Below are 15,794 nucleotides of genomic sequence, written 5' to 3' on the forward strand. Positions count from 1 at the left end.
AATTTACAGAGTCAGCATATTGCCTCCAACAATTTTGGGTCCTCATCAGAGGTAGGTTGCTCCCGGTTCAGCCTGGTTCAGCCGAACTGGTAGTGGCGATGGTGGGAGGCTCTGCCCATCCACCTGGACACTTCTGCACATGCGTGAGCATGAGCAAACTGGTAGTAAACCAGTAGTAAACCAGTTATCAACCCACCACTGGTCCTCATTTTACCCACCCCGGAAGGATAGAAGGATGAGTCAACCTTGATCCTGGTGAGAATTGAACTGTCAAATTGCAGGCAGCTGGCAGTCAGTAGAAGAAGTCTGCAATACTGCACTCTTACCACTGCTCCACTGTGGCTCATAATAGGTCTAGAGAAAATCTTTGCAACAATTTTTTGCACGCTGAACCAGCAGTAATGCCAGCAGCAACCTACCCTTGAGCCGTGACCCATGACTCCTTTTTGGAAACAACCATCTGATCTCGGAGTCTTGCATGATGTTTGTGTCTGTATGACAACCTTGACCTATATCTTGGAACTTTTGTTAAATAAAATCCATTCAGATAAGTTTCTTTCAGAGAGTCTGTTTTGGCTTGCAGTCCTTGTCTGCTGGTATATTTTGGCCTTAACTAAACAGCTAATAAATGAGTATATAATTGGAATTTGAATCAGGAGACCTGGGAGATTTCAATGTCAGCTTGTACGACCTGGCTAGTATTACATAAATACAGAGTGGAGCAAGTTAAAATTCAAAAGATTCATTTGTAAGAACATGTAGCTTTTGTTATTAATGTAGCTTTTGTTAGCAATCTGTTTATACCTTTTGAGATTTCTTGATTTACATATAATTAATGTAGTTCAGCTCATCAATATAACTCAGATTGCAAAGGTGGGCTGGTTGAAGAATTTTGATGATGGTGTGAAATAAAAATGCTCCGTTCAAATGACACCATTTATGTTCTTATGATTTTGAGGGTTGGTCACATTATGCCACCAACAATTCTTTTGTTGTCTTTTGTATTTTATTTCATGGAAAAAGGCAAAGAGAGTGAGAATAGGGACAATGATAACTGTGACAAATAACAGCAAATATGTAATTGGGAAAATATGTATTGGGGAATTAGAAAGTAACCCTGCAAACTACATTATGAGAAATATTTAGTCCCATGCTTTGTATCCCTTCTTAAAATATTTTTCTTTGAAAAAAATATTTGCCACCTCAGTAATTCTTGTCCATAATTCTATAAATTGAACAATCAGTTTGGGTGTTCTCTGACAGTAAGTATTAGAGGAGTTTCATTGTATGGGTAGTTTGTTTCCAGTTTCTGATGTCCAGAAAAAGTATATAGTATATACACATCTTCCAACAAAACGAATACCCATGCAACTTTATCAAAAAGTACCTGACCATTCAACTCACTACTGCACGATCAACACAAGCTGTGAAAAGACTAATACTGCCATACACCAAAAATATTTCAAACAACCTAAAGACTATTGCAATCAGCAAGCCCTCCAAAACATTTTAAGTAAACCAAAGACCAATTCGGACAAATACTCAAGCAGTAAACAATAACCTAATCAAGGAAATACTAAGGAGAAAAGAACACTCCTAGTAACACCGACAGGACAAGCTACAATATATAAACAGCAAATTTCACTCTTTTTTAGCACTGAAAATGTTACTTGTCTGGTAACAAATTGTTTGCAAGAAAACAACCAAGTTCAGAGAGCACTAAGGACTCTACAAGCTTTGTTTGCCAGGGGTAGAAATTAAGGCAGAGAACTTAATTTTCTTCCTACAACAAATCTAATAGTAATAGGATTCTCCTAAAAATCTGATAGGGAAAAGTGCTAATGTTGTAAACCATCTTATTTCAGTCTTTCTCCCTCTCCCTCTGTAAATAAACTTTATACCACAGAAATGTTGAAAACCTCAATGAATCCTTTCAGAAAATCTTACCATTAAGAAGCGAAGTATATAAACATAACCATAACTGAAGATAATGAACATTTACTTCTGACAATTTTGATCCTACAACCAAACTAGTAAAGAAAAACTTCTGCTGGGGTCACTGAAGTTGAGGCACCCCCCCCATATGATATCACAAACTATCAGATTAGTTTATATAAAATCAAAGTCAAAGACCAGTTATTTTCAGTGCACATTTCTGGATTGAGTATAGATAAATTGCAAGATTAGATCCAGGAAAGGCAATTATCTTAAGTTACTTTACATGGGATTACTGTAGAGGCTTTTGCATGGGTGAAGATAACAAATGGACTTGCCAAGGATTGAGTTGCCCTCTTAAGATGTGGCATCCAATTAAAAGGAAGCATTGTAATTACTGGCTTCCTTTTAATATAAAATGAAATAGAATACATCAGAATGGCAATATATTTTTGGCTTCTATAGAATTCCAAGGTTTGTGCAGCAGGAAATCTTGGCTATGACAGCCAAAAACAAGAATTTATCTGATTTCTAATTTGCTCTGAACTCTTGATCTGTTGGCCGGTAGATCTGAATTTCCTTCCTGCTGGTTCAATCAATAGTTGGCATTAGATAAAGTAAATACGCATTGAATTATAAATCTCTCTCTCTCTCTCTCTCTCTCTCTCTCTCCCCTTCAGTCAAAAAAATTACCATAGAAGGTGACATTATAGAAGAAATTTTGAACTAGATTGAAGAGCACTTGGACAATTTCATGCTCAAACCCAATATATCAACCCTAGAAGATGGAATTGCTTAATCAATCAATTGATGTGATGACATATGGATGTGAAATTTGGACAATGCAGAAGTTTAAAGTTGTATAGTTGAAAACATGAAATGGCAAATGCTGAACATAGCATAAAGTGATAAAAATATAAGTATATAGGTTTGCCAAAAGATAGGAGTACATAACATAGCTAAATAGATTGCCTCATGGAAATGGAATGGGCTAGCCATATCACTTGATGAGCATATCTATGCTGCAAAACAATAATCCTTGATTACATATGAACTAATCTTAAGAAACCTAGAAAATGTCCAAAGAAATACTGGGAAGTTGATACAATTTAATTTGAAAGTATTGTGAAAAAGCTTTAAAGCAGATGAAGAGGCCTTTATTCTGAAGTGGATTGATTTGGGCTGATAATAAATCATGTATTTGCATATGCACATATGTGTGCATTCATGGGCCGTGATGGTTCAGTAGTTAAAAACACTGGGCTTGTCGGCTGGAAAGCGGGCAGCCTGGGTTTGAGACCTGAGCACTGCATGATGGGGTGAGCTCCTGTACTTGCCCAAGCTCCTGCCCATCTAGCAGTTTGAAAGCATGGAAATGCAAGTAGATAAATATATACCACTTTGATGGGAAGGTAACAGCATTCTGTGTGCTTTGACATATAATCTTGCTTGTCACATGACCACGGAAATATCTTTGGACAATGCTGGATTACAGAGTGATGATGTTTTCTTTTTAGAAATGTGTGCTCCTTTGTCTGGAATAATTTGCCTAATTTGTGGATTTTTCCAATCCATAATGGGAATACAAAAAGCATTTTAAAAAGGTGGATGGTCACAGTGGCCCAATATTTAATTCAAATGGAAGCCAACTATATTAAAATTAAGAAAAATATATAAACATTACGGAATGGTACAACCAATTCACTTTTTAGGCTTCTTTACTCTCAATTTAAATTCTACCAGCTTTAGTCTCTCATTTGTTTGCTATATATTTGGTACCGGTAGGTTTACAAATTGTACTAAGTTATACTGTGGTTTTAATTGTATAGGTTGAGATATGTGCTAGGCCAGCGATGGCGAACCTTTTTTGGCTCTCGTTCCATAAGCGAGGGAGGAGCGAAGGGGGGGGCATGCATGGGCGTGCCGCACTCATAATGCAATGCGTGACCCCCAGCGCACATGCGCGCATGACAGGCGCCCCCCATTTTTTGCATGTTTTTTTCTCCCTCCCCAGGTTCCAGAGGCTTTATAACCTCCCCCTGGGCCCTCCAGAGGTTTCAGGAGCTTTCCTGAAGTCACTTCTGGTTTGTCCATTGGGCTGTTGTTAGTCTTCTGTAGCCTTCAGGGAAGCCTCCGGAAGGCTCCTGAAAGTTCCGAAGGGCTTAAACCATCCCTACGAGCAAACTAGAAGTCCGTTCCTGAACTTCTGGTTTGCCCGTAGAGTCGGGTTTTTGCGCTCCAGAGGCTTCAGGGAAGCTCCTGAAGCCTCCAGAGGGCCACCGGGGGGCAGGGGACTCTGTTTTCGCTCTCCCCAAGCTCCTATAAAGCTTCTGGAGCCTGGGGAGGGCGAAAAATGGCATCAAAAAAGGCTAAAGTCAGCTGGCCAGCCGTGCATGCACACTGGCCAGCTGACAGGCAACGCCTCACTTGCCCTGACAAATGCCTCCACGTGCCACCTGTGGAACACGTGCCATAGGTTCCCCATCCCGGTGTCCTAGCATGTGTTGTATGATCCAAAGCTATTGTGATTTCCTCAAATATTATGATTAAGCAAGACCCACATAAGCCAGGTAATTAACTGTTTCTCAGATTAGTTTAGTTCTTCCTTACAAGGTCGGTTGCCAAGCAGAGAAAGTGCTTGTTAGACTGAAGAGGTCTCAACTTTCTCCTTATTTTATATGTTTTAAATTTTTACGTGGGATTGTTAGAGTGGATAAATGAGAATGTTTGACTCGGAGGACCTGCTGGGGAAGGCGGGAGGAACCGGGGTGGTTGGGGGGGCCATGGACATGGGAGTGGGTCGGAGCATAGCGGTCGTGACAGGGAGAGGCAGATACGGCGGGGACCTTAGGGCTGGCCATTACCGGGGAAGGAGGGTTCGCTACATTACAGAGATCCCTCCTTCCGGCCCTAGGAGTCCCACTCCAAGACCAGATGGCGCGAGTAGTCAGGACCCTGGGCTCAGGCTGTTGTCGCTAAATGCCAGGTCTGTTGTTCACAAAGCTCCCCTCGTCCGGGACTTAATTGTTGACGAGAGGGCAGACCTGGCATGTATTACTGAAACCTGGCTGGGCACAGAAGGAGGAGTCCCCCTCGTAGAGATGTGCCCAGAGGGATTTCAGGTGCTTCATCAGCCGAGAGCCCAGGGAAGGGGTGGCGGTGTGGCTATTGTAATCCGGGAGTCTCTGTTACCTCGTAGGGTCCCTGCTCCGGAGCTTGTCGGGTGTGAGTCTCTGCTGATAAAGTTGGACCTCAAGGGTCAAGTGGGTTTGCTGCTAACGTACCTGCCTCCCAACTGCGTTGCAGCATCCCTCCCCTCGCTCCTCGAGTCAGTAGCCGAGCTGGCAGTTGAGTTCCCCAGGCTTATTGTTCTGGGGGATTTCAACTTGCCATCACTCGGTGAACGCTCTGACGGGGCGCAGGAGTTCATGGCTTCCATGACAGCCATGGGCTTGACCCAGGTAATTCGGGGCCCAACCCATGCAGCGGGTCACATGCTCGACCTCGTATTCCTCTCGGAGCAGTGGATGTGTGATCTTGGTCTGAGGGGTAATGAGATCATACCCCTGTCGTGGTCAGACCATTGCCTACTGAGGCTTGACTTCCGGAGGCCAAACCCCCACCGTAGGGAGGAGGAACCGACCAGGTGGTTCCGCCCCAGGCGACTTATGGACCCTCAGAGGTTCCAGACGGAGCTTGGGGTTATTCCTGATACCCTCGCCCACAGTTCGGCGGAGACTCTGGCTGCCGCCTGGTACTCGGCGGCGTCGGAGTCTCTCGACCGGATTGCGCCACTACGGCCCCTCCGGGTCAGTGGATCCCGGAGAGTTCCCTGGTTCACCGAGGAACTCCGGGAGAAGAAACGCCGGAGGAGATGCCTAGAGCACCAGTGGAGGTCGGATAAGTCCGAGGCAAACTGAGCACTCTTAACCACCTGCACCAAGGACTATGTTCGAGCATTAAGAACTGCAAAAAGATCATATATTTCTTCCTTGGTTGCGTCCGCCGAGTCACGCCCAGCCGCCCTGTTCAGGATAACCCGCTCCCTCCTTAATAGGAGGGATGCGGGAGACCCCTTGCAGGGTAGGGCTGAGGATTATGCTCAATTCTTGGCGGACAAAGTAGCTCGGTTTCGATCGGACTTGGACTCCACCGCAGTAGATCCAGCTGAGACACAGGAGGATCATCTGCCACATCAACTCTGGGTTGAGTTCCAGGAAGTTGCCTCTGGGGATGTGGACAAGGCCATCCGAGCTGTAAGTGCCTCCACTTGTATTCTGGACCCGTGTCCCTCCTGGCTGGTGGCTAACAGCAGGGAGGTGACACATGGCTGGATCCAGGCGGTTGTCACCGCCTCCCTTCGGGAGGGGCACTTCCCCGCCGTACTCAAAACGGCGGTGGTGAGACCCCTCCTAAAGAAACCATCGTTAGATCCAGCCATCTTAAACAACTTTCGTCCTGTCTCCAACCTTCCCTTTATCGGGAAGGTTGTTGAGAAGGTGGTGGCCTTTCAGCTTCGACGGGCCTTGGAGGAAGCTAGCTATCTTGACCCCTTCCAGTCCGGCTTCAGACCTGGTTACAGCACAGAAACCGCTTTGGTCGCATTGACCGATGATCTCTGGAGGGCCAGAGATGGAGGCTATGCGTCCATCCTGGTTCTCCTTGACCTCTCAGCGGCTTTCGATACCATCGACCATGGTATCCTTCTGCGACGACTGCGGGAGGTGGGAGTGGGAGGCACTGTTCTGCGGTGGTTCTCCTCCTACCTCTCGGACAGGTCGCAGTCGGTGTTAGTCGGGGGGCAGAGATCGTCCCTGAGGCCCCTAACATGTGGGGTACCCCAGGGTTCGGTCTTATCCCCCCTACTATTTAACATATACATGAAACCGCTGGGCGAGATCATTCGGAGGCACGGGATAAAATACCATCAATATGCGGACGATACGCAATTGTATCTGTCCGCCCCGTGCCAACTCAATGAAGCGGTGGACGTGATGAACCAGGGTCTGGAGGCCGTTAAGGACTGGATGAGTGCTAACAAACTGGTGCTCAACCCGGATAAAACCGAGTGGCTGTTGTGTTTCCCCCCCAATAATTTGGCTAATACACCAACGCTTAGGCTGGGGGGTCAAATTTTATACCCCTCAGATAGGGTCCGCAACTTAGGAGTCCTCCTGGATCCACAGCTGACTTTTGACCACCAGCTGTCAGCTGTGACCAGGGGGGCATTTGCCCAGGTTCGCCTGGTCCGCCAGTTGCGGCCCTACCTAGATCGGGGGGCCCTCACAACAGTCACTCGAGCCCTTGTGATCTCCAGACTGGAATACTGCAATGGGCTCTACATGGGGCTGCCCCTGAAGTGCATCCGGCGACTACAGCTAGTCCAAAATGCAGCCGCGCGAGTGATAGTGGGCGCACCTCGGTTCGCCCACGTTACACCTGTCCTCCGCGAGCTGCACTGGCTACCTGTTGGTCTCCGGGTGCGCTTCAGGATACTAATGACCACCTTTAAAGCACTCCATGGTAGTGGATCTGGGTACTTGAGAGACCGCCTTCTGCCGATTACCTCCCTAAACCGACCAATTAGATCGCACAGACTAGGCCTCCTCCGAATTCCATCAGCTGGTCAATGCCGACTGGCGACCACACGGAGTAGAGCCTTCTCTGCTGCTGCCCCGACCCTATGGAACGAGCTCCCCATGGAGATCCGCACCCTCACCACGATCCAGACCTTCCGCGCAGCCCTCAAGATCTGGCTCTCCCAGCAGGCCTGGGAATAGGTTTCCAATCACCCGCCCGAGTGTTTGATTGCTGAATGAAAGTTGTGTTTTATCATTTTTCTTTTGTTCACTAATTGTTTGTTTTGACCTTGCACTTCCCCTCCCCTGTGGTTGTAAGCCGCCCTGAGTCCCCTCAGGGAAAAGGGCGGCATATAAATCCCAATAAACCTCTAAACCTCTAAACCTCTTACCAATGAATTGCCACTTAAGTTTAAATTCAAGTTCTTATTTGCCTTGGAACAAAGAAGATACTGATATAAAAATAGAATTCCAGGAAAAATGGCTTTATTGGGCAGAAAAACCAAGTTATAGCATATTTTGTAGCATCTGAGAATTATTCTAACTAATAATAAGATACTGTTATTTTCAATGCCAATGGATATCCTAGGATTTTTTTTGCTTTATTTTATTAAAACTGAATGCACACAGACTTATGTGGCAGAAAAGGGGGAGAAGGGGGAGAAGCAGGAATATTTTGCCATGTTGCTGTTAAAGGCTCGGCAATTAAAAATTCTGCTTATACAATGAAAGACAGAACCTAGCTTTCCTAGAAACAATTATCCCTGATACGTTTCCAGGTTTTGTGAATTTACCATGGAAGAAAATATACTTGCCCTCCTCATATTATATTTCCTGTAACCATTTTTTACTTCAATATCCTGCCCGCTAGATAATAACCATCTGTTTCTTTCATATGGTCTGGCCAACACGATCAATATATGGCTTTACCTCTTTTAAGAAAGGTCTGAAACAAAGATTTTAGAAGTTTGACTTATTGGACTGAAGAGGTTCTGCATAATTCATGTGAGAATGTCTATGCATGTCCTTACCTTTCCCATTCCTGCATGAGCATGTCCCAGCTTGATGACCATTGGAAAAACTGGAGTTGTGAGCTGAAAAGAGAAAGAAATTGTTATCAAAGTAGAACATGAAAGCCTGTTTCAATGTTGCGATTTCAGTCTGGATGTGTTCAACAGATCCTGGAAACATTTGGTTATCATATGATCAAAAGAAAATATGTCTGACAGTCTTATGGAGAATGAAGCTTTCAACAAGCACTTCCCCACAACTTTTGTCAATATTTTCTGGAGAACAAAGCCTAGATATGTGGCAGATGCACATGAGTGCACATGAATGGCTTTAAAAAAAAATTAACAGAATTCTTCAGATGTGCAGACTTTATAAGCAGCTGCCACACACACACTGCTCAGATATTGGTGGAAGTTATTTGGGGATTTAAAAATATGTTAAATTTGCAATCACCAACTGTTGTGTACAAGTCTCCCAACTTCTACTTGAACCATTATATTTATTTGTTGTTAAATTTGGTATGTCACCCTTCAAAAGCAGATTGTTCCAGGAGACTTCATAACAAATTAAAATTGCAAAATAAAAATGTAAGAACAGTTTGCATTAATGTAAAACAATTAAAACATATTCATTTAAACAGCTTTAACAGCATTTTTGTTTGAAATTAGCATATTATTTTATTCAGAGCATACAAATTAAAAATGTATTTTAACTTGCTTAAATGCAATAAAAGGGGATACATGCTGGGAAAAGACAAAACAAAGTTAGAAGAATATCTCTGAAAAAGTTGTTTTGGATAGCCATTGAAGTCACAAGGAAAGGCTCCAATATCAAGGCTCTAAAGGTCTTAGTGTACATGTAAGAACTTAGTGAAAACAATATATTTATGTACTGTATGTATTTATCCAACCAGTGCATATGGTCAGCCATCTGTTAAAAAAAAACTTCAGTAATGAACAAAATAAGAAAATGAGAAACCAAATAAAACACAATCAAGGCACAATCAGATACAACTGTACTAGAGATTCCCCCCCCCCCAATGAACATCCTGGATTAAATGGGGGAAAGCCAGATCCTTGTGAAAGGCTAATAGAGTTGGGACTGTCTGTGTTTGGAGAAAGAAGCTATTCCACAGGGCAGGTAATATGACAGAAAGGGACATTTCCGGAGACTTACCAGGCGACAATGTTTCATTGAAGGTACCTGGACTATGTCCATTCTGCCAAATCAGGTGGGATGGTGAATACCACTGGGGATTAATTGGGTCCCATGCCATGAAGGCTTTAAAGGTGATAGCCATCATTTGGAATTGTATCTGGAAGCTCACTGGCAGCCAGTGCAGTTCTCATAGCAGTGGTGTTATATTGATGTACTGCAGTTGAATCTTTCAGACCAGAGGTGGTATTCTTGCCGGTTTGCACCGGTTTGGGCAAACCGGTAGTGGTGATGGCACGAAGCTCTGCCCACCCACCCATACATCATCACTGACCTTCTGTGCATTCCCAGAAGGTACTGCGCCAGTGGTGGGTTTTAGGTGGTATGCCCCAGTACGGGCGTACTGGTGCCTGCTGGGAGCATCAGGTACCATTCCAGTATGAGCTCCGGAGGGCCCACCCACCTGCCCAAACTCCCTACATGTATTTGAGCTCTTCGGCGCTTCTGCACATACACATGGAGCATACAGTGACTGTGCGATGCTCGGCTGAGCAGCTGGAGCATCGCGGAGGCGTCACAGAGGTAAGGACGCATGCACGTGCTCTGTGTGTGTGCATGCGTGCTGCACCCGTGCATTTGGGAGATGCCGGGTTCCATTGCACCGTACCGGTTGCAACAGGATCTGGAACCCACCAATGTACTGTGCATGGCCAGACGCACGAACTCCCGCTACCGAACCGGTAGTGAAGATAAGAGGATTTCATGCCTGTTCCAGATGCTCTTCAAGAGAGCCTCACACTGAACATGTTGCTGTGATTTAAAGGGGGGGAGGATGAGGGTTGACTAAAGCATGAGTGATTGTGATTAGTGCCTCCTGATCTTCAAATGGGCACAACTGGTACACTGGGAATTAATGGCTATAGCTGTCACCTGCTACTTGAACAGAAACTATGCATCAAAGAGAACCCCAGGTTTCAGATATTGTAGTTTGTACCTGTGAAAGTCTTTATAAATTAATACCACCCCCTTGAACTAAGACCAGAGATGAACAGGAAAGTTCTTATAAAACTAGCTTAATATGTTTATAATGCTTATTTCTACTCGGTAGAATATCAATAACTACTTCAGCTTCAACCACAACAATACACAATCACACAATAGATGCAAACTTAAAGGTTAAACTGCTCCAAACTCAATTGCAGAAAATACAACTTCAGCAACAGAGTGGTCAATGCCTGGAATGCTCTACCAGGCTCAGTGGTTTCTTTCCCAAACCCCCAAAACTTTAACCTTAGACTGTCTACTGTGGACTTCACCCTATTCCTAAGAGGTCTGTAAGGAGCGTGCATAAGCGCACCGACGTGCCTACCCTTTCTGTCCTACCAACCCCATTTACTCGTATCCATTTCATGTATCCATAATCTTGTATATACTTATATCTATTATCTTATAAATGCTTGACAAACCAAACAAATAAAAAATAAAATAAATATTAACTGAAGTATGTGGATAACTTTCAAGGGCAACCCCACATGTAAATACTTTAAAGCAGGGATCCCCAAACTTGGCAACTTTAAGACTTGAGGACTTCAACTCCCACAATTCTCCAGTCAGCATCTTAATGTTGCCAAGTTTGAAGACCTGTGCTTTAAAGTAAATTAAATGTGTTGTTGCTAGGACACTAATTACTGTACAAGGTTATCTCTGTCTGAGAAGAATGATAACAGGCAGATCAGTGCACTGTGGTAAAAGGCACTCTGTGTCACAGTAGGCCTCTAATGACCATGAAAGCTCTAGAAAATCTCCAAGCTATAAACGTAATTATTTAGAGGCCTGCAGCTAATTCCAGAACATGCTGAATGCCACTCTGCTTGACGGATAAGCCTTCCACTAACTGTATTCCTGGCTCATTTGGACTAAGCTGCAGTTTGTTGGCCCTCACCCAGTCCATAATGTTGATTCAACATTTTCACTGCCAGTACTAAATCTGATGAAAAGAGGCAGAGTTGTCACATGCATATTGATGATGCTTTATTCTAAATCTTAATGTGATCTCATGCAAAGGCTTCATATACATGATAAATAGTCTCAGGAATAAAACAGAACTTTGGAATCTTTTTTGTAGCCTGTGGAGGGTCTTTTTCTCCTTTGTAAGATGATTAGTTTTGGGTGTCATGGTAGTCCTCACTTTCTGTAACACTTTAGCCTAAGAAATATGAGCAACACCAACCAACCAACCTTGCTTTTAGGAAAAGTTAATCACAGTACAGTTCTAGCAAGCTTTTGGCCTAAAACCGCTTGGGAGAATTATAATAGTTAGCTGACTGCCATTGTTATTTTGGATCATTTTGTTTGTATTGCATTGTATGCTGCATAGTTAAGGGACATGGTGGCTTAGTGGCTAAGACACTGAGCTTGTCAATTGAAAGGTCAGTAGTTCGGCGGTTTGAATCCCTAGCAAAGCGTAATGGAATGACTCCCGTTACTTGTCCCAGCTTCTGCCAACCTAGCAGTTTAAAAGTATGTAAAAATGCAAGTAGAAAAATAGGAACCATCTTTGGTGGGAAAGTAACAGCGTTCTGTGCGCCTTTGGTGTTTAGTCATGCCAGCCACATGCCCACGGAGACGTCTTCAGATAGCACTGGCTCTTTGGCTTTGAAACGGAGATGAACACCGCCTCCTAGAGTCAGGAACAACTAGCACATATGTGTGAGAGGAACCTTTACATTTACTTCATGCTGCATAGTGCCCATAGTCTGTAAGGACTGGAGCAGCATATAAATATTTTTACAAAAATGAGTAAGATTGGAGCTGCTAAAATTCCACACTCTATTCTCCTGAATCTTTTTTTTCCCCTTTGAAGCTGACCACCATGATGGGAAAAGTATAGATAACAAAATTTAGTACTTTAGATTCATCAAACAGGATGATGCAAATTATGTTTAGTTTTAAAAACCAATAAAATATATTATTCCTGTTCAATCATCAGTTTTCTCTTTAAAGAGAAACCTGGTTAAGATCAAAATATAGAATGGAGTATGTTATCTCCATCTGTGGCAATTCTATATATAAGAAGTTATTCTTCACTGAAGCTCTCTGTTGCATTATGTTGATTAGCAAGAAAGGTGGCAAAGTGGCAAACTTCCAATATCTGACTTTATTTTTGAAATTAAGAGTACCTCATATTGCAGAGTTCCAAATTCCCATAAACATATGGTTTCCCATAAACCATATGTCACAGTTCTTTGGGAAGGTGAGAGAGCAAGGTTATCATAGCCATGGCCAGGGCCAGGACATGCTCTCCCCAGCAATATTGCCACTACCTCTCTTGTTTGATATAGCTTTGGAATGGGAAACATGGCTTTGCATCCAGACAGACTAAACTGTGCAGTAGTTGCACACGTAGCCCACACTAAGGAAATGTCAGAGGTAGGGTCAAGTTGTGATCATTTACTCCCATCACTAACATCAATGCTGACAGATTTTCCTGGTTCAAAGTCAGAACGGCATTGAAAAAAGTCACTTTTGACTTATTTTCACACTCACCACTGTTGCAGCATCCCATTGTCATATTATCAAAATTCAGATCAGAGGTGGGTTTCTACCATTTTGCCCTGGATCGGGCAAACAGTAGTGGCGGTGGCGGGAGGCTCTGCCTACCTACCTGGATTGCGCATGCACAGGGCAAATCGGTAGTAAGATAAATGGAAACCCACTGCTGATTCAGATAGTTGGCACAGTTTCTGTCCCAGGGTCTTGTGATCAAATTTGTGAACTTCTCACAATCAAAGTCAATGAAGAAACCAGATTCATTTAACAACTGTGCTGCTAAGTTAACCGCTGCAGAGATTCCCTTAACAACTATGGCAAGAAAGGTCATAAAATGGGGCAAACTTAACAAATGTCTCACTTAGCAATAGGAATTTTGGGCTCAATTGTAGTTGTACATTGAGGACTACTTGTTTTTGCCTATACAAGAAACATTATATTATAATTTCATTTTCATGTGCCTTCTCATTACACACAATGCATTAAAGCAGAAATACGTGTAGCTTAGAAGGACACTAAATGTCTGTTTAAGCACCACACCTCAATCTAAAGAAAAGATTAGTCATATGTCATGCAACTAAAAAGAAAGCATTTAAAAGCATAATGAATTTCACCAATAAATGTATGAATTGGGTACTGATTGAGACTCCCTGCAGAAGCATTCCATAAGGCATCATCATTAAAACACTCTTAGTTTTAGTAGTCAACCGTCTCACTTGAACAGTGAACTTCCAGTCATAGTGTCAATCTTGCCAAATAAACCAGTCAAGAAACATGATTACATGAGTTAAATCTACTTTATTAAGGCTACATTGACAGATCTTGCAAGTTGGAAGGTATGAACTTCCCACACTTGTTCCATTATCTCAGGCCCTTCCTTTGTTTCTCTGACCATTAAGGGACCGCAGCCTCTTGTCTTAATGTTTCCCAGGCAACATCTCTTTTATTCTTTCCTCAAGGTCATCCATGCATTCTGTGATGATCTGGGGCAAGGCACAGTGGCCACACAGTCAGCTAATAGTTCAAAATACCTGTTTATTACCTCCAACTTTCCCTCAAATGCTCCCCCATTTATGGCAGTCCCAGAGCCCCCCCCCTCTCTCTCACACACACACACACCTCCAGTAGTCCAGCAAAATGCTGTTAGTACAAAGCAGGAAGTCTAGCGGGGCAAGGGAATAAGTCAATGAGTCCAGGAAACAAGGAATAAGGCAATTAGTCCAGGAAGCAAGGAATAAGGCAAAAAATCTAGCAAACTCCATATGTCATTAACAGCACACAAAACTCCACAAATTCAGCATCTGTTCCCAACAAATGCCCCTCCATACAGCATTTCCTTAAGTCTCAGTCCCCAAGTGTGCTTGCGAAGAGGGGTGGGGCGCTCTCCCCCTGAATTATTGAGTCAGTCTGTGCTGTTCCTGCCCTCTCTTCATTCTCTGTGCTCGGGGATCAGGAGTGGGAGGTCCTTGCTCATTGCCTGAGCTCCGTTGCTTTTCATCTCCACTGCCTGTCTTCCCTTGGTTATCCTGCCCCTCTTTCTCCCTGCTGGCAAGCTGTCCCAAGCCTGAGTGGCCCGGTGCTGCCTCATCCTGCTGCCTCATCCTTCCTCTGACGCCAACAAGGCCACCCCCTCAACCACTGTCGGGCCCAACTCTAGCTCATCTTTTCTGCGGATTCAGGCTCTGATGGGGGCATGACACATTCCGTTACACTTAGAAAGTTACTTTTGCTCCCCCTATTTACCCTTTCAAACACTCCCCTCCCTGACTTTCCCTTTTCCTCTTTCCATTCTTAGCGCTATGTACTTCTCCAGTGGATTTCAGAGAAGCTGGAATGAGGACCAGCAACCTTTCCTATGGACAATTCTTTTGCACTGCTGGATGAAGCAAAATATGCTTCAAGGCTCCCCAAAATAATCTATGGTCCTCATGGGTGAAGATTGGTATAATCCACTTCCCGTGTATTTTCACTTGTAATAATTCTTGTTGCAATCAATAATTCTACTGCAAAATAAATGTGGTAGGATTTTCACTTTAATGATGTGCTTGTGCTACATGCATGAAGGGCATCACAGCCTCAAGAGTGAAGCTGAGACCCAAGCCGGCTATTTATATAACCCCAGTCACAGTTCTCGTGGGAAGGTGTTGAATATAATTAAGAAAGGATATGGCAAGAGTTTAACTAGAACAAACATGTTTGTACTGAAACCTTGTATAAAACAAACCATGGAACTCCAGAGTATTTGTTTAGTTAAGATTTGTTTTCTTATGAGAAACAGGAAAACAAAAAGGATAATGTTATTTGAATTTACAAAGTCGCCTGTACTGATCATAGAAGCAGAGGCTGGTAGAGTTATGGAATAGGAAATGACACTGTCACACTAGAGACAAATGAACTATTCACTGTAAGTAAAGCAACAGGATGAACCCTCCAAATCTTAGTTGCACATTTGAATGTTTGATGGATTTTTTTTTTAGTTATTCCTATTTTCCCAATACAGCTAGGGGCTAGCTGAAATAGTTTCCTGCCTGCAACAAAATGTAGTTGGAGGACTGGCCAAAATTA

At 43.5% G+C, this 15,794-nt stretch overlaps 1 protein-coding gene across 1 annotated transcript in view; it reads right to left on the reverse strand.

Annotated features, from left to right (window-relative positions):
- The window catches only part of LOC116511109 (synapsin-3-like), a 187,344-nt gene that overhangs the window by 41,980 nt on the left and 129,570 nt on the right, over positions 1–15,794 (reverse strand). The window contains exon 6 of the mRNA XM_032220926.1: positions 8,546–8,608. Within this exon, the coding sequence (XP_032076817.1) occupies positions 8,546–8,608 (63 nt within the window). The remainder of the gene's footprint in view (positions 1–8,545; positions 8,609–15,794) is intronic.

Source organism: Thamnophis elegans, chromosome 7, assembly GCF_009769535.1.
Source record: "Thamnophis elegans isolate rThaEle1 chromosome 7, rThaEle1.pri, whole genome shotgun sequence".
Taxonomy (NCBI): Eukaryota; Metazoa; Chordata; class Lepidosauria; order Squamata; family Colubridae; genus Thamnophis; species Thamnophis elegans.